At 43.0% G+C, this 23,155-nt stretch overlaps 1 protein-coding gene across 12 annotated transcripts in view; it reads left to right on the top strand.

The window, feature by feature from the left end:
• LRRTM4 (leucine rich repeat transmembrane neuronal 4) overlaps positions 1–23,155 on the top strand; it is a 519,233-nt gene that overhangs the window by 413,872 nt on the left and 82,206 nt on the right. For 10 of the 12 annotated variants that reach the window (XM_054089009.1, XM_054049570.1, XM_054089008.1 and 7 more), the window contains one exon: positions 20,520–20,594. The exons of the other annotated variants lie outside the window; for them this stretch is intronic. In XM_054089009.1, coding sequence (XP_053944984.1) covers positions 20,520–20,594 — 75 coding nt within the window. The remainder of the gene's footprint in view (positions 1–20,519; positions 20,595–23,155) is intronic. 12 annotated transcript variants of the gene reach the window in all.

Below are 23,155 nucleotides of genomic sequence, written 5' to 3' on the forward strand. Positions count from 1 at the left end.
GTGCAGGGGTATAAGTGCTGAGCTGGACTCGAATGAAATGACTGATGTAAACAAGTTTAACAAGCTCCTAACGAGCTTCAGTCTCAAATTCTGGTTATTCAACGTGGTCTGTTACACAGTGAGGCAAAAAGGAAACAGGAAAGCTGGGGAGGGACTCTTGGTCAGTGCAGTGGTAGGATGAGGGGCAATGGTTTTCGGCTGAAAGAGGGGAGATTGAGATGAGATCTGAGGAAAGAATGTTTCCCTGTGAGGGTGGGGAGGCCCTGGCCCAGGTTGCCCAGAGCAGTGGTGGCTGCCCCATCCCTGGAGGGGTTCCAGGCCAGGTTGGATGGGGCTTGGAGCCTCTGATCCAGTGGGAGGTGTCCCTGCCCATGGCAGAGTGGAACTGGATGGGCTTTAAAGTACCTTCCAACCCAAATCATTCCATGATTCTATGAAAAGAGAAAGCAGATTATTCATAAGAGAAACATTAAGTCTGTAGACCTAAACCTCTGTAGATGTAAACCTGGTGAGTGTCTCAGAAAGGGTAGACTTGAAATTCTTCACAGCGCAAATGGATCGAGTTTTCTGAAAAGGTCAGTTGTCAGGATTGTGTATTGTTCCTAAGTGAGCAGTTATTTTATCACTTAGATTTTCTGTGTACTGATGATTTACATTGTTAAAGCTGTAGAGAAAGTAGGAATGTTCAGGCTGTGAAAGAAAAGGCAACTGGTGGGCTGGGGAGAAGCAATAAGTAATGAAAGAATTAGGTAGGAAAGAAAAGATAAATGAGGGTGCTAAGTGAAATGAGAAGATCTGTCAGCTCTGTTAAATTGTGAGTTATATCTGTTTCTGTTCCTCTCTGTCAGCTCCTGCTACTGTGATTAGGGTCCAAGGAAAATCTAGGGAATGTAAGTGCTCCTGTCCTGTCGTTCTGTCACGTTGGTTACAGCCTCCATCACCTCATCCCGTTCTTCAGTTCCAGCTCTGGAGCTTTTACAACACGCTTCTGAGCAGCTTGAGTTTCTGTCTTTTTCTCCCTCCTTTTAACAGAGATTTTGGTTTTCCTGGCATTCCTACACCAGGCTGACTTTAAGGGGGCAGCAATGCCAAACTGATTGTTGCTTCCATGCCCCTATAAAAGAAACCTTTCCGTATGCAAAGGCATACCTGGAGCATGGTGTGCAAATCCTTCTAACCAGTTTTCTCAAGTGGGCATTTAGCAAATCAAGGCATGAATGAGCCCTGCTGTTCTCACATATTCTATTCTCCAGCCACCCTTAATGTTTTCCTCGGCGTACAATAGCAGCAGTACCATCTTTCCTACGGATATCTCCATTTCTTCCTGATAAGTATCTTCCAAAAATGTTCCCACTTCTGTGCATTGTAACTATTCCCCAGTGGCAGGCTCCCTCTGCACAGTTTTTTTCATGTAAAGAATCGGATGATTAAATATTTGACAAGTGCATTCAGCACAGAAGTACTAATAAATTGCATTATCTCTTGGGGCGGTGGGTTATTTTTTTGTCATTTTAACAGAGGAATAGAATAGTGATGCTTTTGGAGGTGTGTGGGCAGAAAAGGTCACAGTTCTGCTGCATGTAAATGCAAGCAAGTCCTCTTTTCTTTTCGGTAAGACTTTAATATGATTTGCAGCCGTTGTTAAGTTGTCATGCACTCCCCTTCCCCCACCAGAAAAAAAAAACACAGCAGTGGTTGAAAAATTCAGTGTGTGTTTGTTAGCCTCATGCATTTAAAATTCAAATTTTTATCATTAAGCAAAGCTGAACTGCAGGTTCATTATGACAGGAAAAGAAAAGCTTTAAATTGATACAAAAGGAATCTGGTTGGACTTGATGATTTATGGTTGGACTTGATGATCTCGGATGTTTTTTTCCAACCTTAACAATTCTATGGTCCTGTGAATCTCTGATCCTGCTTTCTGGTTTCTGATAGAAATTTATTTGGAATAGAAAATGTAAATCTAATTTCTCCCCTTCCATTCTTCCAGTGTGACAACTGTGTTCACTGTTCTGGTTTGGTTTTCTGCTGCTCCCGGCACTATGGTTAGCTGAACAACTGATGTGTGGTGCAGAAGAGAATGAGCTCCTGCTTACTTACCTGATGCAGCCCAGCAGAAGTAGGATAGCATTGTAGGCACATGTGATGCAATGAGAAACATAGAATCATAGAACGGTTTGGGTTGGAAGGGACCTCAAAGCCCATTCTGCTCCATCCCTCTGCCATGGGCAGGGACACCTCCCACTGGCTCAGGGGCTCCAAGCCCCATCCAACCTGGCCTGGAACCCCTCCAGGGATGGGGCAGCCACCACTGCTCTGGGCAACCTGGGCCAGGGCCTCCCCACCCTCACAGCAAAACATTTCTTCAAAGATCTCATAAAACTCTCCCCTCCTTCAGCTGAAAACCATTCCCCCTCTTCCTACCCCTGCACTCCTTGATCAAGAGCCCTCCCCAGCTTTTCTGCAGCTTCTTGGAAGCTGTTCTAAGATCTCCCTACAGCCTTCTCTTCTCCAGACTGGAAAACCCCAACTCTCTAAGCCTGTCCTCATACAGGAGGTTCTCCAGCCCTCGGATCATCTCTGTGGCCTCCACTGGACTTGCTCCAACAATTCCATGTCCTTCATGTGCTGAGGACTCCAGAACTGGACCCAGGGCTCCAGGTGGGGTCTCACAAGAGTGGAGCAGAGGGGGAGAATCGTCTCCCTCAACCTGATTTTGAAGCAGCTGTGCTTCCGTGAAGCCTACTCTTTAGAGACTGGATTAGCTATTGTCCCATACCCACATCCCTGTTTCTACTGGTGAAAAGTGGAATTGAAATGTAATCATTTGTCTTAGAAGCCTCAGTCCGCCTTCCCACTGCCGAGAGTGAGTCAAAGTGCAAATTAATGGTCAATCTGTTATTAAGGTGTCAGTCAGGCGAGTTCAGTTTGGAATTGCTATCGACTCCTTCGTGACCTTGAGAAATTCATTTAGTTTGTTGGGTTCTTACATTTGCAAAACAGAGCAATACTTCATTACGATGCCAAATTAGCTGCTTGTCAGAATGTGAGTGCTTTGTCTTTTCCCGAATCACACATCGGTCTCTAATGCGCTATCGTACAAAACTCTGCACTAAAGCTTCAGACGATGAACTTAACTATGGCTTTGTGAGGGTACATGGGTCAGAGTGTAGAGAATAAGATGAAGAATCAGAGTCTAAGAATAGGAACACGAGAGTGCCGGAAATTAATCTTGATGGGATGGTGTCCATGTCATCGTGGTGGGCGTGATACACTGAGCTGGACAGTCGCGTCTGAGCACTAATTCCTTAGCTGTAACCACGGTTGTTCCCAGCAGAACGCCGTTGCCTCTGCCCAGAGGTCTAAACATCAGTCCTGTGTGTTAATTCTCTGAGCCCATTCCAGGGATACGGCCACTACTGCTCTGGGTGTGTTTGCTGCAGAGATGCCTGGGAAACAGCCCAACTCACCTTGGCAGAATAAAATGGAGAAGAGAACGCTCTTGGGAGACCTTAGAGCAGCTTCCAGTATGGAAAGGGGCTCCAGGAAAGCTGGGGAGGGGCTCTTGATCAGGATGTGCAGGAATACGATGAGGGCAAACGATTTTCAGCTGAAAGAGGGGAGATTGAGATATAAGATCTTAGGAAGAAATGTTTTGGTGTGAAGGTGAGGAGGCCCCGACCCAGGTTGCCCTGGGAAATCGTGGCTGCCCCATCCCTGAAGATGTTCAAGGCCAGGTTGGATGGGGCTTGGAGCCCCTGATCCAGCGGGAGGTGTCCCTGCCCATGGCAGGGGGTGGAACTGGATGGGCTTTAAGATCCCTTCCAACCCAAACCATTCTATGATTCTGTAATTATTTGTTTTAAAATGAATAATAAACATCGCGGATGGGATTTTGGCCCTGCTGATTGTGCATTATATGAACCTGTTTCACAGAACGAGTAACATCCATAGAAGTGGGAAATCTTTGGATGATTTAGGAACATGGTGCCTCCTGGAAGTGCCCCTGCCATGTATAATATATTTCACCTTAGCTAATCAGTTTGGTATGGGGAGGTAATATTTAAACTAGCAGAAAATCATTAGATGATTTACAAAACGGTGAAAACACACGATGAGACTGTGAGGCTTCTTTTGGACTAGAAAATGATTTAATTATTCTTTGCCGTTCAAAACATTCGTCTTGGTAAAAATTAAAATGATTGTGTCAGGCAGAAAATTGTGTTCCATGTTAATATTTGCTGTGAATGAATAAATGGCAGAGTGTTAGTGGGTTTCTTTGCTGGACTGAAAAAAAAAATTGAAATACATTCTATGGTCTTTTTAATACACAGTAGTTTTTCAAAGCTAATAAGGAAATTCTATAAGCCCGCTTGTGCTTTATATTTTAATTTTCAGAAGTCTATAGCTTTGTCTAGTGGAATTATTCTTACTTTCCATTCTGTTTCAGTGCTAAAATTCATGCTGGAAGGATTTGTGTCTGTGTTGGATGTGTTTTGCCGGTGTCTGATCTTGCTGGGCAGATGACACTGTGTGCTGTCATCTGGTTTCTGCGGAGTGCTCGGGGCTTGAGTGGGTTTTCCTGCCTGTTGTCCTGGGGTTTCTTGTCCTCGGTTTGGTTGCCTACCCCTGTGCACCAGGGATGTGAAATGCAGGCTCCTTTCTTGGTTCGCCAGCATTTTGTACTCATTCCACGTAGCACAGAAACAGAAGGCAATAATAAAACTCCACCTTCCTGAAAACTCCAAATGTTAGACAGATATGCATAAAGGATTTTTTTTTGTTGTTTTAAAGAAAAATCAGCTAAAATTCACTAGAATCTGATCCTGTCGGTCACAAAACAAAATGGAATGCACCGGGCTGGATGCACAGTGGATTCTGTCCTTACCTAAACCCGTGGCACTTCATTTTGCTGCCGTGCTGTGGGATGGAGAGCAAGCAGGAATGTATAGCGTGCCTGAGGACAGAATTTGTGTGGCAGTGAATATAAATAGTTGGAAACCTTTTACAAATTGTTGTATTCTCTTTTTTTTTTTTTATTTTTGCTTCCGTAAGCTGGGGGTTTGAAATTGTTTCCTCGGTAGCCCGGTGTTCGGGCTTAGGGTGTTGAGCCAGATAATCAGCTGTCTCTCGCAGATTTCTGGATGTATGTTTTTTAAAGCCAGAAGGAACGTTTTCATAATCCAGTTTAGTCTCTTCTCTAACTGAAATATTTCACTTGTTAACCCTAGATGGAGCCCAGATATCTTTTTCAAGCCGATTCTGATTTCTTACACCTGAGAATCCCGTCATTTATTTCGTCTTTCTTACAGAGGAGAGAAGACCACAGGCTAAAATTTAAGCACAGCCCAGTTGAGACCCCCAAAAATCATGTTTTCCAGTAGCGGTATTCCTGTAGGCATCTTCCTCCTCCCACAGCCCGGGGGGAGAGGAAGGGGTGAGGGTTCCAGCTGCCTGCCTTGCTCTAATCTCACGTTTGGGGTAATCCAGCGGTTACGTCCTGCACGTTGTTTGACCTCAGCTCCGAGTGTTTTGAGCGTGGCAAATCCAGTGGGCAGAGGGGGGGAGGGACGAGGGCATAGAAGGCAAACTAGATTAATGCTCGTGTTGCCCCATATGGCTTTCAGACCTTTACTATGAATCCCCTTAAGGTGATCAAACTACTCCAGCATAAAAGGGATGAAGATTAAAATGGTTTCTGCTCGTTTTGACCTTGTTACTTTTGAAAATATTATAATATAAATAAAAACATTATGAGCTGCAGTATTGTCTGCTAATATCTAGTTTTGAGGCTAAAACTGATGATGCTTGAAGGGAAAGATTAATGCAAACTTCCCCTGCTAAAGGGAAAGAAATTTTATCCTTTGCATGTTACAAGGCATCGACTTTTAAAGCAAGAATCTAATTTGCAGTGTTTGATAGGTAAATATTCTTTTGGGGAAAGTGTGGCCCAGTTCTGCACTGGGATATTGGGCTTAATGTCCCCTCAGAATTGAAGCACAGACTTAGAACCACCTGGCGATGTTGTCCTCAATTATAGTTGTCTTTGTTCCAAACCTTTACTTACAATAACTTTTTGCTAATCAGGGGAGAGTATTTGCTTAATCACAGCTCTGATACACTAGGCAGCCAGGAATAATGACGTTAATTAAATTTAACCAACAAAGCAGTTTAACTAGCATACGTGTTCTTCACCATTCATTTAATTGTGTACTGTACAGGCAACTGTCTGCTCTTACTCATTCTCTCACATCTTTTACAATGGGATAACCTTTGTTGGCATAACCTCAAACTCGCATCCATATGGCCCTATACAAAGAGAGCTCCAACTTTGCTCGAATGAGGAGGAAGGATTGCTGGTTTTTTAACTTTAAACTTCATTTTTCCTCCCTGATTATGCTATTGTGTCACATCAGGCTCTTCGCTGGCATTTCAAGTGCCTGTATATAACCACATCGCAGGTCCTATGGGGAATCTTTTTAGTCTGGCAAATCCTGGGGACAGTACAGTTATATTACTTTAATTCTCTTATTAGCAGTAAGTTAACAACTAGGAAATGGAGAGTCCTCTTGTATCCAAGTACTCAAATGTTTGATATGTTTGGTTCTCAGGCACTGGAACAAGCTGTCCAGGGAAGTGATTGAGTCACCATTCGTGGAGGTTTTTAAAGGCTGGGTGGATGAAGTGCTCAGGGATCTGGTTTAGTAGTGAACAGGTACGGTTAGACTCATCTCAAAGGTCTTTTCCAACCAACCAATTCTTTGATTCTATGATTCGATATGAGCAACTATATATTTTCTTGCTATCCTTTCAGTTTAGATTTTTATTGCAATGTACGTGCACACAGGTAAGGGGTTGTATACCTATGTAGGTATAGAGAAAGAAGTACTGCGGAGTATATTATGTGCATTTTAAGTCATGGGTTGACCGGTAAGTGGGAGGATGCTTAATTATGTTCAAGCCTCATAAATCAGTGAGGCCAGCCGTGTTTTCAAGCATTAAGCCTTTAGCCTGCGCTCAACCACAAAGACAGAGATTCCTGATGATGTTGTAATCTAAATCCATTACTGTTATGCAGAGACAATATCCCCTCAGCAGATTTTTTTCAAACTGGTAATACATTAAAAGCTTTTATATAATGAAGAGGAGTTTAGCACAATGCTTTTCTGTGTATTCTTTACAAAGTGTTTTATTTGTCATACGAGTTCTCTAAACAGTGCTGGATTTGCAGTGGAAGAACAGAGTTTTGCTGGTCTCTTCCAATAGGCAGCACCATAAAATCACAGCTACTGTTCTATGATAAAGCTCATTTATGAATCACTACGGTGAGCAATATAAAGGATTGTTGATTGCTAAGATAAAAGATGTTTTCTGTAATAAAGATTTTACTATAATAGGTGAAGATTAAATAAAATCTGTTGACAGATTGGTAGTGTTTTCCTACATCCCCTCCTAGGGCTAATTTTCTGATAATTTCCTAACCACCAAAATCATGTGTCATTTCCACTTCAGAAACACCTCTGGCCGCAACCTGCTTTAGGCAATGGAAGAGAAAATGAGTCAACAGTAACAAGCAACTGCTGTGATACCGTTTTTCCAGACCCAGGTAGATAGTTTACAGCAGATAAAGCTGTATGTATAAATAAGCTACTGGAGTTGATTTCCTTTACCTTTTAAAAGCAAAAAATGAGAAGCCTGGGGCTTAAGTACCGTAGAACACAAAGACATTAATATTGCTAAGTGTGGGACCAGACACCTGTGGTTCACCCACTATTAACTTATCCTTAAGAGCTTACACTGGAACTAGAGAAATGTTTTCTTGGATGCCCTTAAGTGACAGCATCTCAATTGCAATAGGAAAATATTCCCGATGCATTCCTTTTTAATTTCAGTCCTAATCATGGCAACGTTTGTTGTTCTCAGAATTACAGTATTAACATCCCCTTCTTTGAGAATATCGGGTTATTTACCAATTTTCAAGGCTTTAGAACTGGAGATATGCCTTTGCCTGAAGTGTTGCTGACAATTATATTTAATTCTCTGTCCAGGTTTGGTTTTGCTGCTTGCAGATTGCTTACAGTGTTCAGAATTTTCGATGATTTTCCTATAAACTAATGACAAGGAAGGGGGTTTAGTTTAATTCTTGCATAGATCAGCCATGTTTTTTCCCCTTGTTCCCTGCCCTGTTGAATTTTACCTCAGTAGTAAATATATTCCATATTAGTGCCACAAAGTCTGAGATTAAATAGGTACTTTTTCAGTACGATTCTCAAATGCATTCAGCCCAAAGTGTTGTTTTCACAGCTAGGAATATTAAACCCATAACATCAGCGTTTGTAATGGAACAATTCAGTGTTAGCTTTAGCAACGCTGCTCATGCACATTACAAATCTGTAATGTTTGCCACTCATCTGATTAATTCCACAAACACAGTTCAGAGAGTTTTCTGTGAGACTTCTTAAAGAAAGCATATGGATTTGGCTCCTGACTCCCATCTGTCTGCGTATCCTGCGTTTTAAAGGAAGAGTACAGTAGTGAGATAATGAATTTGGGTTAGCTTGTCTGTTTTCTAAGCATTTCTTCGCTCTGCCAGGTTTTGTTTCTTTAGACTGTAAACAACGTAGCACCAAAATAGCCTCTTTGCTGGTGTCATGCAGTCAAATCTGCAGGAGTATTCACGTGTTTGTATAGAACGCATCGAAGTCAGGTATTTAAGGAATTCCCATTGTGTTCAAAGTTGAATTGCATTAGAAACATCCTACCCTCCACATTATAATTGACTGCTGTGCGCTGCCCCACAGTTATTTCTGTTCTGGTTTCCTACACCAGTAATTCTCCATTTCATGGAGTAGCACGTGGAATTGATTCTGCAATTGCTTGCCCATTGGATGCCCAAGCCTGTGGAGACAACATCGCGTTATTGAGATGTGCGATGTGGAAGAGATAATGGGAGTCTATGGAGAGTTTGCCGTGCTGTCAAAACAAACAGGTTCTGGCACTGCTGCAGAAACAATCTGACCTGAACACACTCAACAGCAGCAGGCTTGGAGAAGCAAAATTTCATCCAGAAACTTTCATGGAGAGTTCCTGTGCTCTAGAGGTACTTTCACTCTTGGGTCAAGAGTGACTCCTCTCTTGTAGGAGTTGGTTGAACTTCTTGTGAAGTCTTAAGGCAGCTGTAGGAGGAACAGATCTTCTGGGAGTTGTTTATTGGAAAAGAGGTTAAAGCCGTTCTCTAGGTCGTCAGAGTACTTCTCCGAGATGCTCATAGGTGAAGTCTTGCATGCCATAGTTCCACCTGACATACAGAGTGCCTGCAGCTGGAGAGACATAGCTGGGTTTGGCTTGTGTGTGAAGGACCTGGGGCAAATGTGTAGTCCTGCAACTACATGTCATGGCTAAGACAACGAATTCTGTTTGTGTGTGTGTGCATATGTTTCTGGTTTTGGTCAAAAAATGTTGGGACGAAGGCTTTTATTCTGTTGTTTTGAGATTTCTGGGGAGAACATCGTAGATCACTAAGCCTGGCCACTTTATATATCTATCTGTATACTCAAATCGTCCCAAATCCAGCGACCTTGACCTGCAGCTTGACTGTTCTGAACTCTGTTGTTCAAACCAGATGCATAAGTGCAACCATCCAAGAAGATGGAAAAAAAACCAAACCAGAAAATCCAAATCTGAAAAAGAACAGAGTGACCTGAGAGAACTGGGGTTGTTTAGCCTGGAGAAGAGGCAGCTGAGGGGCAATGTTGTTGCTCTTTACAGCTACCTAGGAGGAGATGGGTTCTGGTCTTTTATCCCTAGTAACGAGCAGTTGGATGAGACAAAATGGCCTCAGGTTTCACCAGGGGAGGTTTAGATTGGTTATTACGAAAAAATGTCTTTACGGAAAGAGTGGTGGGAGGGCAGTAGTGGAGTCTCCATCCCTGGAGGGCTTCGAAAAAACATGTAGATATGGTTTTTCAGGGCATTGTGTAGTAGGCACAGTGGTGTTGGGCTGATTGTTGGACTGAATACCTTAAGAGGTCTTTTAAAACCTTAACAATTCTATGATTCTATGACTCTGCCCCATCCTCAGTTCATAATAAGGTTCTGTGTTGCTGTTTTGACCTTCCCATTGCTTACAGTGTGAGCTGTTGAGTGGGTATCCATTATGTGTATGGATTCAGCGTGTACTGTCCTTTTCAAAGTTACTGGGTGGTTCATTTTGTTTCCTTGTCAGAATGATCACAGATAGTGCATCTGTTTGAGTTACAACAGTGAGGGTCAAGACTGATAACAGACTATTTTAAGCTACTCTTAACAACAGTTCTGTGAAACTGCAAGGTTGTGTGAAAGATAGCAATGGAGGTTTATGGAACTGCAGAGGGAATTATTAACTGACACTTCAAACCCAAGATGACAAATAAAATTCTATTGCAAAAAGATGCTCAATTGTGTCAAGCATCGATTTTTGAAGATGTCTAACAAATGGCTTCTGGGTAAGTGCACTATCTTTCTTAATTTGTCCATCTGATCAGTGAAGAGACACCAAATAAAATTAACATTTTCTTTCAGTCATTATCTGTGCTTTCTTAATAACAGACTGAGAAGCCCCAGTGATTTAAATGAATAATATAGACCTACAGAAATTTCAGATGTATTTATTTTGATTTCCTGGTAAAATCACTGAAGGACCATGAATCAACTCCAGATATGGCAAAGCAGATATTCATCTTACTGCTGGTGGTTTTCGGTTGGGTTTTGATTTGGTTTTAATTGAGATGTACTTGTTTGGCATACGGTTGCTGATGACCATTTTGTTTCATCTGGCAAACATCATTTGTTCTGTCCACTAACAGTAATTAACCAGGCTGATATGAATAAGGGAGGGCAGAGTCATTGAAAACTACAATAGCTGAGTTTCTCTTTTGCAAGGCTTGATCCCTGGCTGTGGATCAAAACCAAGAAAGAGGGAAGAGAGGGTACCAAGTCAGCCAAAGAGCATTGCTGCTCCAGGATGCAGACAATGGCTCCCAAGGATCCAGCCTGCCTATAAAAATATCTTCTTGCTGATGGGTTAGATGAATCATAGAATCACCAGGTTGGAAAAAGACCTCTAGGATCATCGAGTCCAAACCATTCCTATCAACCACTAAACCATGTCCCTGAGCGCCTCAAGTACCCGTCTTTCAAATACCTCCAGGGATGGGGACTCCACTCCCTCCCTGGGCAGCCTCTGACAGTGGCCAATAACCCTTTCTGTGAAAAATGTTTTTCCGATATCCAGCCTGAACCTCCCCTGGTGCAGCTTGAGGCCATTCCCCCTTGTCCTGTCCTCTGTCCCTTGGGAGAAGAGCCCAGCTCCCTCCTCTCCACAACCTCCTTTCAGGCAGTTGTAGAGAGCAATAAGGTCTCCCCTCAGCCTCCTCTTCTCCAGGCTAAACAACCCCAGGTCCCTCAGCCGCTCCTCGTCAGACGTTCTCCAGCCCCTCACCAGCTTCGTTGCTCTTCTCTGGACACTCTCCGGAGCCTCAACATCCTTCTCGTGGTGAGGGGCCCAGAACTGAACACAGGACTCAAGGTGCGGTCTCACCAGTGCAGAGTACAGAGGGAGAATCCCCTCCCTGGATCTGCTGGTCACACTGTTTCTGATCCAAGCCAAGATGCGGTTGGCCTTCTTGGCCCCCTGGGCACACTGCTGGCTCATGGTCAGTCGCTGCCAACCATCACGCCCAGGTCCTTCTCCTCCGTGCAGCTCTCCAGCCACTCTTCCCCCGGTCTGTAGCTGCACAGGGTTGTTGTGCCCCAAGTGCAGGACCCGGCATTTGGCCTTGTTGAACCTCATGCCATTGGTCTCAGCCCAGTGGTCCAGCCTGTTCAGATCCCTTTGGAGCCTCCCTACCCTCCAGCAGATCCACACTTCCTCCCAGTTTAGTGTCATCTGCAAACTTACTTAGAGTGCATTCGATCCCCTCATCCAGGTCATTGATAAAGACATTGAACAGAGCTGGACCCAGTACTGAGCCCTGAGGAACCCCACTTGTGACTGCCCTCCATTGACCACCACCCTCTGGGCCCGGACATCCCAGTTTTCAACCCAGGAGAGTGTGCGCCTGTCCAGGCCAGAGGCTGACAGTTTCTGAAGCAGAATGCTGTGAGAAACTGTGTCAAAGGCTTTCCTGAAGTCCAAGAGGACTCCATCCACAGCCTTTCCCCCATCCAGTAGTCGAGTGGTTTTGTCACAGAAGGTGATCAGGTTAGTTTGGCAAGATCTGCCTTTTGTAAACCCATGTTGACTGGGCCTGATCACCCGGTTCTCTTGCATGTGCTTCATGATAGCACTCAAGATCCCCTGTTCCATGACTTTCCCCGGTACTGAGGTCAGACTGACAGGCCTGGAGCTTCCTGGATCCTCCCTCCGACCCTTCTTGAGGATGGGTAAAACATCAGCCAGCCTCCAGTCCAGTGGAACTTCCCCAGTCAGCCAGGACTGCTGGAAGATGATGTAAAGGGGTTTGGCAAGCACGTCCGCCAGCTCCCTCGATACTCTTGGATGGATCCCATCCGGCCCCATAGACTTGTTAGTGTGAGGAATGCATGCTCGTGGCGTAGATCAGCTCCTGGAGCCATGTGCTTTTTCACATCTAGTGCTACTTCTGGTAAGATGAGAGTGCTCTCTTGGAACACTTCTCTCCAACCAAGTTCACCTCTGCGTGTTCCTTGCCTCAGTCTGCAGCAGGGGTCGTAGCTTCACCAGTTTAAATGCTGGATTAGTTGATGGGTGCATCCACCTGCAGCTTTTTGGCTGCAGGAAAATAGCCGTGCCTTTAATATATTTACAGTATTTACACTAAGGAAGTGTATTTACTTCAGCAGTAGGACTTTACTTAGAAAGGGGAAGCTTTGCTGCTGTTTGCACTGTTAAACCCTCTCCTGTGTGGCTCCAGGACTACAAAGCGTTAGGGTAAACCCCCGTTTTCTTTGAACACATGTCATTGCACGTGATGGTGCAGATGCAGTGTGTCGCGGGTGGAGGAATGCTTTTATCGGGCATTTGGATTTATTTCACAAAGAGAATCATTAGGAGCTTTAAATGTGGAGGCATCTTATCCTACAGAGGCACAAGGCATCTCATCATTAATGCTCAATGTGCAGATAATTCAGGAATATCTTACTACAGGAGCAGGAGGTACCAGAATAATTCATAATAGTTTGGTAGATGAGAGAGTGAGAGAAGAAAGAAGATTAATTACTGTACAGATAACATTGTAGTACTTGCAGTTTGCAGTGCTCTAAGTGAGGGAGGGTATGCAGAAAGACTACTTGGCTGAAATTTAGATGTAAAGGCTGGCTTTCCATCATAGTCACATCTCATTCTTCATTCTTATTGCTGTGCTCAGAGTGTGAGAGAGAACCTAATTCACTGTGCTGAAGCATCTGTATTGTTTGTAACTAGTGGAATGAATTAAAAATGGAGTGTGTCTTACTTCGGCTTTTCATGTCTGAAGAGGGCAGTGTCACAACTTTCTTAATCATAGTGCCTTGAAACCTGTTTTAGACATTATCTCCCTCTGTGTTTGAGTGTCAGAATAATACCATGCAGAGGTGTTAAGTACTGGGTTAGCATTGACATTTACAATGTGATTTTTTTATACTCCACATGATGAAATTCTGATTTGATCCGATGGGCAGAAATGGATTTTGGAGTAAAAAAAAGATAATATTTTCAGGTGTGACGCACAGCCAAGTTTGTAAATATGTAAATATTTAGTGCTGAGCAAGATAGCTATAAAAGTCTTCTCTAATGTAGATTAACTGCTTAGCAATTCCAGCTATCTGTATTGCTGAGTGCAGCTCAGTGTGATAATGCATCCTGGGATGTGTCTGAAAAGTGTCAGCTTCGCAGCATAACGCAGCACCCAGGGAAGGCACCTGGCGTTGGTTTAGGACCAGTTTGACCGCGCTGACGGAACCCTACAGCCACAAGGCTCGGGCTCAGCATGCTGCTGACCTGGCTGGTGTTGCACCAAGCGGCTCTGAGTGCCTTTAAAGTCGGCCTCATATTTTAGAAGCTCTGTTTTCCGGTCTGTGATAGCAGAAGTGATCCCTAGCTGCCAGGCTGCCCTCTGGAAAAAGTGCCGGAATGTCAGCTCCTCAGCTGTCAGCTTGCTATGTGGCGTATTAACATGGCTGGAAATCACAGGGACGTAGTGGAGCGGTTGAGTTCATGAGCGTTGGTGGCTGAGGAGACACCTGGTGAGGGCAGGAACCTGTTGCTACAGGGTGATATCAAGGTTTGGTTGACTTGCAGATACAACTCAGCGATCGTAGGAGCCATAAATGGATGAATCATGGAATCATAGAATCACCAGGTTGGAAAGGACCCATTGGATCATCGAGTCCAACCATTCCTAACACTCCCTTAAACCATGTCCCTCAGCACTTCATCCACCCGTTCCTTAAACACCTCCAGGGAAGGCGACTCCACCCCCTCCCTGCGCAGCTGTTCCAGTGCCCGATGACGCTTTCTCTGAAGAATTTTTTTCTGATATCCAGCCCGAACCTCCCCTGGCGTAGACATGGGCTCCAAAGTGCCTGAAATATTTTTTACAATGACTTTCAGGAGCTAAAGCCAGGTGAGTCCTTTCAGCAGTTTCATCTGTTTTAATGAGATTCGCAGCTAAAACCATCATTCAAGAAAGCGCTTATGCACATTCTGTTCAAAGAAGCACTTAAGTGTATTTTGCTTAATGCACTGCATCGCTTTCCTCCTGTTCTGTTTTATACCTTCCTCTGTAATGGCTGATACTTGAGAACTTTTGTTGCCAAAAAAAACCCCAACAGTGCATTAAGAATAGTAGTGTGACCCCTACCTGCTAAGAAATATTATTATGGGAGCTACATAGAAGTTCATGCATTCCGGAACACAGGATTTAGGTGGAAAAGAAGTATTATGAACCATTTCATCGCAAGTTTCGTTGTAATGTGTTGTAGGAAGGCATTCCCGTGCCCTGTTCGCCTGATCTAGTATTAGTGCTAATCATTCCTTTCCCTTAAAGCAAACCACTTGTCAGACCCATTTATTCACCGCGTGGTTTTTGATGGTTTGTGGGTGGTGGGAGGGTATGTCAGCTGTGTCATCCTTTTTATCTTACTGAAAAGTTGCAAAACATTGTATATGAGCAATTCCAGAGGAACATGAAAACTTACCTTTTTTAATCTTCCAGAATGACCCAGAATTGAAATCCATCAACTCCCAAGCATTGTAGAGCCTAATCACCTGAAATTTCTGATTGCTTTTGCTTACATTTTCTTTGCAAGCCACTAATCATGTCCAGCAGTAGCTTTGAGGAAAGGTATCACAAAGATGCAAATTAAACCCCTGGGAACTGCAACCAAAAGAGCTTTGGGCAGCGCCGGGCACCTCTCATCAAGGCGGTGGCGGTAATTGGAGTATGCTTGGTTCTGCTGCATGTAAACACTCTGTGTAACCTGGGTCATTAAGACTGGAAGTTCCAGCTAATTTCTGCAAAGCTTTTCTGTGCAATCGGGGTTCTGATTAGGGTCAGGATTGCAGTCATCTTCAGGCTCTATGTTCCATGAAAAATGAAAAAATGATGATGATACAGGGAAGAGAATGGATGGGGGAAAGGAAAGGTGAATGGGCTGTCTTCAAAAAACATGAAAGCTGGTAGAACCCAATGCTTACTTAAATAACTTAAGTTTTCCTCCTCTAACAAAGGAGCAGAAACATCAGGTTTTAGTTTTGCTACAGTGCCAAAAAAAAGAGAGATTTCCCTTTCCATGGTTAAGCTAAGTCCTTCCTGCGATGCTACAGGCCATAGCCTTTAGAAAGCTGGCGCTGCTACCTCAGCATCCTTTGAAATCCTTTCTCCCAGTCTGTGTGAACGGATCAGTTCAAGAGGTTGTAGTTCTTATACCAATGGGTGAAGGCCTACTAAACACCGTTGCCTCCCAAAGATTACCTTTTGTCTTGAATACTAACAGCCGATATATTCCTTGGTATTTATATTCATTTCTATTCTTGGTTGACTTTACATAATCTCATGAAGCCTTCTTATTTTCCTGTAAAAGGAGATTACTATGGTTAGCAACAACTGACGCCAGCACAGATAAAATGGCTTAAAATAGTTGATAGGAACAGCGAGAAAGACAGTAGCATGTATAGAACATATAGAAAGTTTCTCTGCAATTACAACTGATTTTTAACACTGGATGATCTGACTTCCCCCCCCTCCACAGCAGGGAGGAGACAGTCAGCTTAGTGGTCCTCTGCTAAGACCAGGAATGCAAACTGTGTACATTCTTGAGAACCTCTTGGTGATATCACCTCGTTGGCCTGCAGAACTGTGTATATTCTTCTCTCATGCATCCTAGTTACGTTTAAATTAGTGCAGGAAAATACAGCAATGCCATGTTTGTGTTCTATGCATACGCACAGCTGAAACTCTCTCTATAAATCATGGAATCATCATGGAATGGTTTGTGTTGGAAGGGACCTCAAAGCCCATCTGGTTCCAACCCCCCTTGTATAGGCAGGGACACCTCCCACTGGATCAGGGGCTCCAAGCCCCATCCAACCTGGCCTGGAACCCCTCCAGGGATGGGGCAGCCACCACTGCTCTGGGCAACCTCGGCCAGGGCCTCCCCACCCTCACGGTAAGGAATCTGTGTGTGTTTTCAGTGCTTCTCAAGATCTGCAGTGGAATGGCTGAGCAGTCTTTGCAGGACTTGAGGAACAAACAATATTCCAGATCCATATATATATATATTCTCCAGTGTAGGCTTTAGCGTCACTAAAATGAATTGAATTCTCCATTATTATATTAGCATCACTGGGAGAATTGACACAACCATTTGATAGGATTAAAGCATATATCTGTCAAAGTAAAGTGAGCGCAACTCTTTCGGGACCCCCAACTGAGCACGCTGCCCACAATATCGTGTGAAATGTTTCTTGGGTCATGAATTTTTAGGGCTTGTTTACAGATAACTTGGCTGTAAGAGAAGAAGAGAGGAGTGCTTCTAGGTCTGTATTTCATAGTACGTGATTTTTAGATGAAAGTTCCTGGATGCTTTCCCTGCTGCTGCATCTATAGAAGGGACAGAGTAAAATCATAGAATCCTTGAGGTTGGAAAAGACTTTTAAGATCATCCAGTCTGTTAACGCAACACCACCATGTTAACTAAACCATGGCCCAAAGTGCCATGTCTACATATTTATTAGATCCCCTCCAGGGATGGAGACTCCACCACTGCCCTGGGCAACCCCTTACAATGCTTCACCCCTCTTCTGGTAAAGAAATTTTTCCTAATATTCAGTCTAAACCTCCCCTGGCACAGCTCGAGGCCGTTTCCTCTCATCCTATCACTTGTTACTTGGGAGTTGACGATGATTGTAATGTTTTCGTGTTGCAGTGGGGCTGACTTAATCAACTGGCGTAATGCCAGAAGGTGCTTCTGTCATGACAGGAGTTTGTAGTCCTGCAGGAAGTATTTATGTTGTAGAATGTAAAGCATTCATCATTTCGTAGCGATTTTTTTGTGTTGTGTGCCAACCTGTCTGCTGCAATGAATTAAATTAATGTGTCCCCCACTGAAATGGTTTACAATATAGTAATTGTCACTGGCAACACAATATTGGTTTTAAGTTGTTATTATGCAGGCACAAGCCCATATGTCATGCAAAATTGATACACTGCATTATGTATACTTCCTTCAAATTAACTTGGTATAATATTTGTCTTGTTAAGAACCAGCTATTCTGTTGATGTCGTAAACAAATGTGCCTCCTCAATTTGCCCTATTCAAAAGACGGGGGAAAAGCTACTTACCCCTTTCCCCCTCAAGAACTGAGGTCAGATTTAGTTTATACCTGGACTTTAATTATTCACATTCATCCAGGACGTTGCAGAGTAGGACCTAATAATTAAGAGAGAATAAATGGAAAATTAATAAAAGGAAATACGGAAGGACATAGCAGGCTTTTTTTATTTCACACATGCAATTAATAAGTTTAGCATGAGTAATCTGAAAGAGGAGAATAATTAGCTGAGCCAGGTAACTGGACTTGATTTCCCAAGCCTTTTGTGCAAGGTTGCATAGTCTGTTGCAGTCTGTCGTGGCTTTCTTTTAGGTTTGCTCTCCGTCATGTACATCAGTTCACGAGGGCTTAGCGCGGTTGCTGGTGATTTATTGTTGAGTCATGTACTGTTTCATTATACTCTTTTCATGTCTGTTTGCCGTTTTCTCTTAATGAATATTCAGTTATGAGAAAGCGTGGATCTCTGGTGCGCGCTGGATAAGCAGTGTTTTGGTGTAGGAGTCTGATCCAAACCCATCTGGAATCAGCCTGTCTCTATCCGCTAGGGTCAGGAGGCTTTGTTTCGGGCTACAATGACATTGGAACCATATAAATTTACATTTCAGGCACAAATTCCTCCTTTCAATACCTTTTCAGTTTTCCCTGCAGATCATTCCAGCTAAGATGCTTTCTTCATCCTGACCGTTCCCAGTTGCCGGCATTAGACACAGATAATTTACAGATCCATTTACATCGCGGCACTTCTTCTCTAAGCACAGTGGTGTGCCAGAACTATAGGTTAGAGTGAGATCTGAAACACTGAGGTGGTTTACAAGCCTCACATGGCTCTCTTTCATTAACTTTGCTCATTTACAGTGAGGCTTTTATGTGTTTCTTCCTGGTGATAATACTGAAAATGATGGACTAAGAGAGAGTCCTGTGTTTAATCAAGAAAGGAGCTCGTTTGAACTCACTGAAAGATTTAAGGCTTAGAAATACGGCCGAGGAAAGATTTCTGCTTTGTCTCACTTAAAGAAAGCAACAACAACAACGAACCAAAAAACAATGAGCGCTACAGAGTCTATGTGCTGAAAAGTTGTGGCCCTGGAACATCAGAGCAGCAGGTGTAGAATCATGAAATCATTAAGGTTGGAATAGACCTCTAGGCTTAGCCACTCCAACTATTGGCCCAACCCCACTGTTCCTTTTAAGCCACATCCCAAAGCGCCACATCTGCATGTTCTTTGAACCCCTCAAGGGTTGGAGGCTCCACCACTGCTCTTGGCAGCCTGCTCCAGGTCTTCACCACTCTTTCAGTAATGAAATTTTTCCTAATATGTGATGTGAACCTCCCCTGATGCAACTCGAGGCCATTTCCTCCCATCCTATCCCTTGTTATTTGGGAGAAGAGACCAGCACCAGCTACTGAGCAGCATCCTGTTGTCACCAAGGCAGCTTGCGGCGGATGCTACGTTTTATGTCAGTCCATTCCAAAATTATTAACTGGCCCCTATGCCTATGGCAAATACTTGTTTCTGGTTCATTTTATTATATTATATATAGCCGCATGTTATTATAACTGTTCAATAAACTCCAGGGTTGGAGGAGTCCATGCTCTTGCAACAGACGATCAGATCCTGTTTCTGGTTCTTTTACCAGATCCAATTATACATCAGCAATTAAAAGGCTCCTTCACTGGGTAGTTTTGTTCTTTTGGCAGCTTTTCAAGTATAGTGGCAGGATTTACATCAGAAAGAGGGGATATCTGGGCCTTGTAATTTGATGAATTTCCACTGAATAAGGTAATTTCTGTGGGGTGGTTCTATGGGTGTAATGTAAAGACTGAACACTTGTAAGTGACTGTGGTATGGAAGACAGAATGCATCAGGCTTGGACTAACCAATGAGTCCTTTGAGACATCTTTTACTGCAACCGATGGGTGTGGTATGGCACAGCTGGATATGGTATAGCACAGCTGGATATGGTATAGCACAGCTGGATGTCACTAGATGAGCTGTTGGTTTCAGTACGGAATACAGAATGGTTTGGGTTGGAAGGAGCCTTAAAGATCATCCACTTCCATCCCCCCTGCCATATACTTTCTACAAGAAAAGTTCTGCAAACCACAAATCATTTTAGTGATCAACTCTACTATCAAAGACTTTATTTCATTTTTGTCTACTCTTCTACATTTATACAAATCTCTAAAAAACACATCATCATGATCTTCACTGCAGCAGTGAATTCCAGAGGCTGATAGTGCTGTCTGCCAAAAAAATCCAGATTGCAGGTATAATTATGCACAATTATATTATTTCAAGAGAGGTATGTTAAAGAGTTCCTAAAATGATCAAAGATGATGACTTTTAAGATTAAATTATGACTTTTTCTTTATGTCTGTGAGACATTTTAATAACAGATTAGCTTTATCTTTTATGTTTCCATATAATTTTACACACCGGCAATACCGTGTGCGTTCAACTGATCGTCTAGCCTTTCTGATATTAAAGGCACCTATGATCTGGTAGCTATTACAGCTGTTAATAGAATCAATTACTCAAAGCAACAGCCATCTGTGTCGTCAGTAGGGTTGAACGAACAAAGTGAGAAGGGGCATTTCCTGTTGATTTTTAGCAAACTTAACATCACTTAATGCAGAGCAGAATCTGATGTAGCGTTTAGAGTAGAGGAACCTCTGTTTCTGTTGCAGGATCTGCCAGGCAGTGGGGACATTTTACACAAAGGCTTTGAACTCTCTGCTCCGGTTTTTCTTCATCCGTCAAAGGTGAGTGGTCATCTCAAAATTCAGCAAATTGCTAATGAATGTGTGCAATGTTTAAGCCGATTTCTTTTGGACACAGGACGGAGTTCATTTGCAGCTTTGTTGTCTAGGCAAAGTTTTGATGCTTACAGTGCAATTTGGTACCTTTAAGGTTTTCCTTCCTCAGCTGAAATATTTCATCATCCTGACTGGTTCTCTTGGAACTGATGCAAATAACGGTATGGTCCTTAGAACAAAGCTCGAGCTTTCGGAACAGAGTTTTGGTACAATGTGTTTTAATTGCTAAAAACCCAGGCAATATTGTTCAATGAAAAATGTGGGTTTACATGCAGACTCTGGAGTTTCTTTACACTGAACCGGTTAAACTATAGCTGTTATATTCCTTATCTCAATTTACAACAGATACAGCATTCAGCAATGGAATTGATCAACAAGGGTTTTGAGTGTTGGCAACTTGAAAGTCTCAATTTTTGTTTATTTCTTTCAAATTGTATAATTAGGAATGATAGAAGTTTTACTACTAAATTTTCTAAAGGCCTTTTCCTTCTGATGTACTAAAATGTTAGCCCTAAATATGTAGCAAATGAGTTTTCATCTGCACGGCGCTGCTCAATATACTGAAAGTTTGTTGTTATTGCTTTTGGCACTCTTTGGGAGTTGCTGTATTTTGATATGGAGAATTCTGGCAAATTGTTTTTATCTCCAGGTGTTGGGGATTTTTAAACTAAATCCAAATTGAATCTTTGCCACATCGCACCTTTCAGCTATGGAACTGTGTGTAAGACGAGTGTCGTTATTCCTAATTAATGTATTGAGAAACAACATGAAGAGGCTTGTCTGTGATTGTTCATTAAGTCACTGGTAAAAGCTTGGCATAAAATCAGGAGATCTCGAATTTGCATCTGTTGCCCTTCCAACAGCTTGTCCTATTTATTTCTTTTTAAAGGTGTCTGTTCCCATAATCTCTGAAAATTCACTTTCAGTTTAGTGCTGCTGATATTATGGCTGTTTCTGGTATCTGAGCACCAAAGATAATACACTTATAAATAAATGTATGCATACATTAGGAGTCAAACCTGCCTAAGTTACCAGTGGGGATCAAAGATGCGTTGTTTTTTCAGCAGACGTGTTCCTAAGTTCTTCTCTTCATTTCAAACTATAGGATCGGTTCAGGGGAGTACTGTTGTTATAGCAGTGAACAAATCGGTCTTGAGTACTTCCAGGGATGGGGCATCCATGATTTCTCTGGGTGACAAAATACCTTTAAAGCTACACAGCCCCTGACTGTTAGAAGAGACAATCGAGACAGTGAAAAAGTCCTGAGGTAATGGAATGTTTCCTGGAATGCAGTGGGACCAAACCTGAGGTTACAGTTGAGTGAGACATGCAGCCTGGTGCTTTACAACTGGGGTTCATGTTTCATTGTTTCCTCTTGTAATAACCAGATTATGTTGGTGTTTGGTGGTCTAAAAGGAACCGTTTGCTTACTGGGTCCCTGGGATCTATCCCAAGGCTTAGAAACTACTTTAGGTAAAAGGAAGCATATGCTAATTGTTAATTAGTGGATGTATCGTTCTACACAGATTTATTACTGCTCTATGATTAAGAGAAAGCAGCGCTCCTCGCTTTCATGGCCACTCTGGAACCAGCAGAGGCACCAAAGTTTGATACTGTTGGAGAAGTAAAATCAGACTTTGTTTCTGTTGTTTTCTTGGGCAGATGTTGTGCTGCTTCAGAGTGCTGCTCTCCGAGGGGTAGGCAGACATTCAGCACAAGACAGTCCCATGCCTGGAGCTCAACAGCTCCTCATCATTAGTGTTATTCTTCTGTTTTGCTAATTCATCTTTGGGTTTATGCTTAGCAACAGCTTTAATTTTAATCGTGTTAGGTCTTGAATTACTCTGTGGAGAAGTTCTCAGCAGTGCAGATTTTAGATGGAGTCAGGAGACAAGAAAGGAAGAAGGGGAAAAGAGAATAGAAATTTCCCCACGTCCTTTTCCAGCTGACTGGGAACGGGTTGAAAGTAGTCCCAAGGCATGATATAGCATCTATTCATTCTGAGAGCAATGCTCTGCACATGGCTAATGATCCACTCTATGGATTCATTTCCTTTGGTTTCAACAGCTTAGTTGTGAGCATTAGAATGATGGATTTGTCTTGATCCTGAAGGCTTCCATTTGAAAGTCAAAACTTCTGATAGAAGAATCCTGAACCCTGTTAGCTCCTGGAGTAAACTCCCTCCCGCCCTGCAAGCAGGCATGGGGCTCAGAGTGTTGTACACCCACACAGATCTTTACCTGGGTGCAAGCGAAAATGGCAAGTTTGATTTGGCAGGAGTACTAAAAAGGTGAAAGAACATAAAGCGGATGAGAATTTCCATGGGCTGTCTTAGTTTTTGTGTTCGGGTTTCCACTTGGCCCTCTTCGGAAAGGACATAGAGAATTGGTTAATGGCATAGTATTAAAATAAAAAGCCATGCTATCATATACTGTGGTATAAAATAACACTGGGAATGCTGGTATAGCAGCCCAAGCTTTAAATTAAATATTACATTAAGCTAGTTC

This window comes from Cuculus canorus, chromosome 26 (genome assembly GCF_017976375.1).
Source record: "Cuculus canorus isolate bCucCan1 chromosome 26, bCucCan1.pri, whole genome shotgun sequence".
In the NCBI taxonomy this organism is placed as follows: domain Eukaryota; kingdom Metazoa; phylum Chordata; class Aves; order Cuculiformes; family Cuculidae; genus Cuculus; species Cuculus canorus.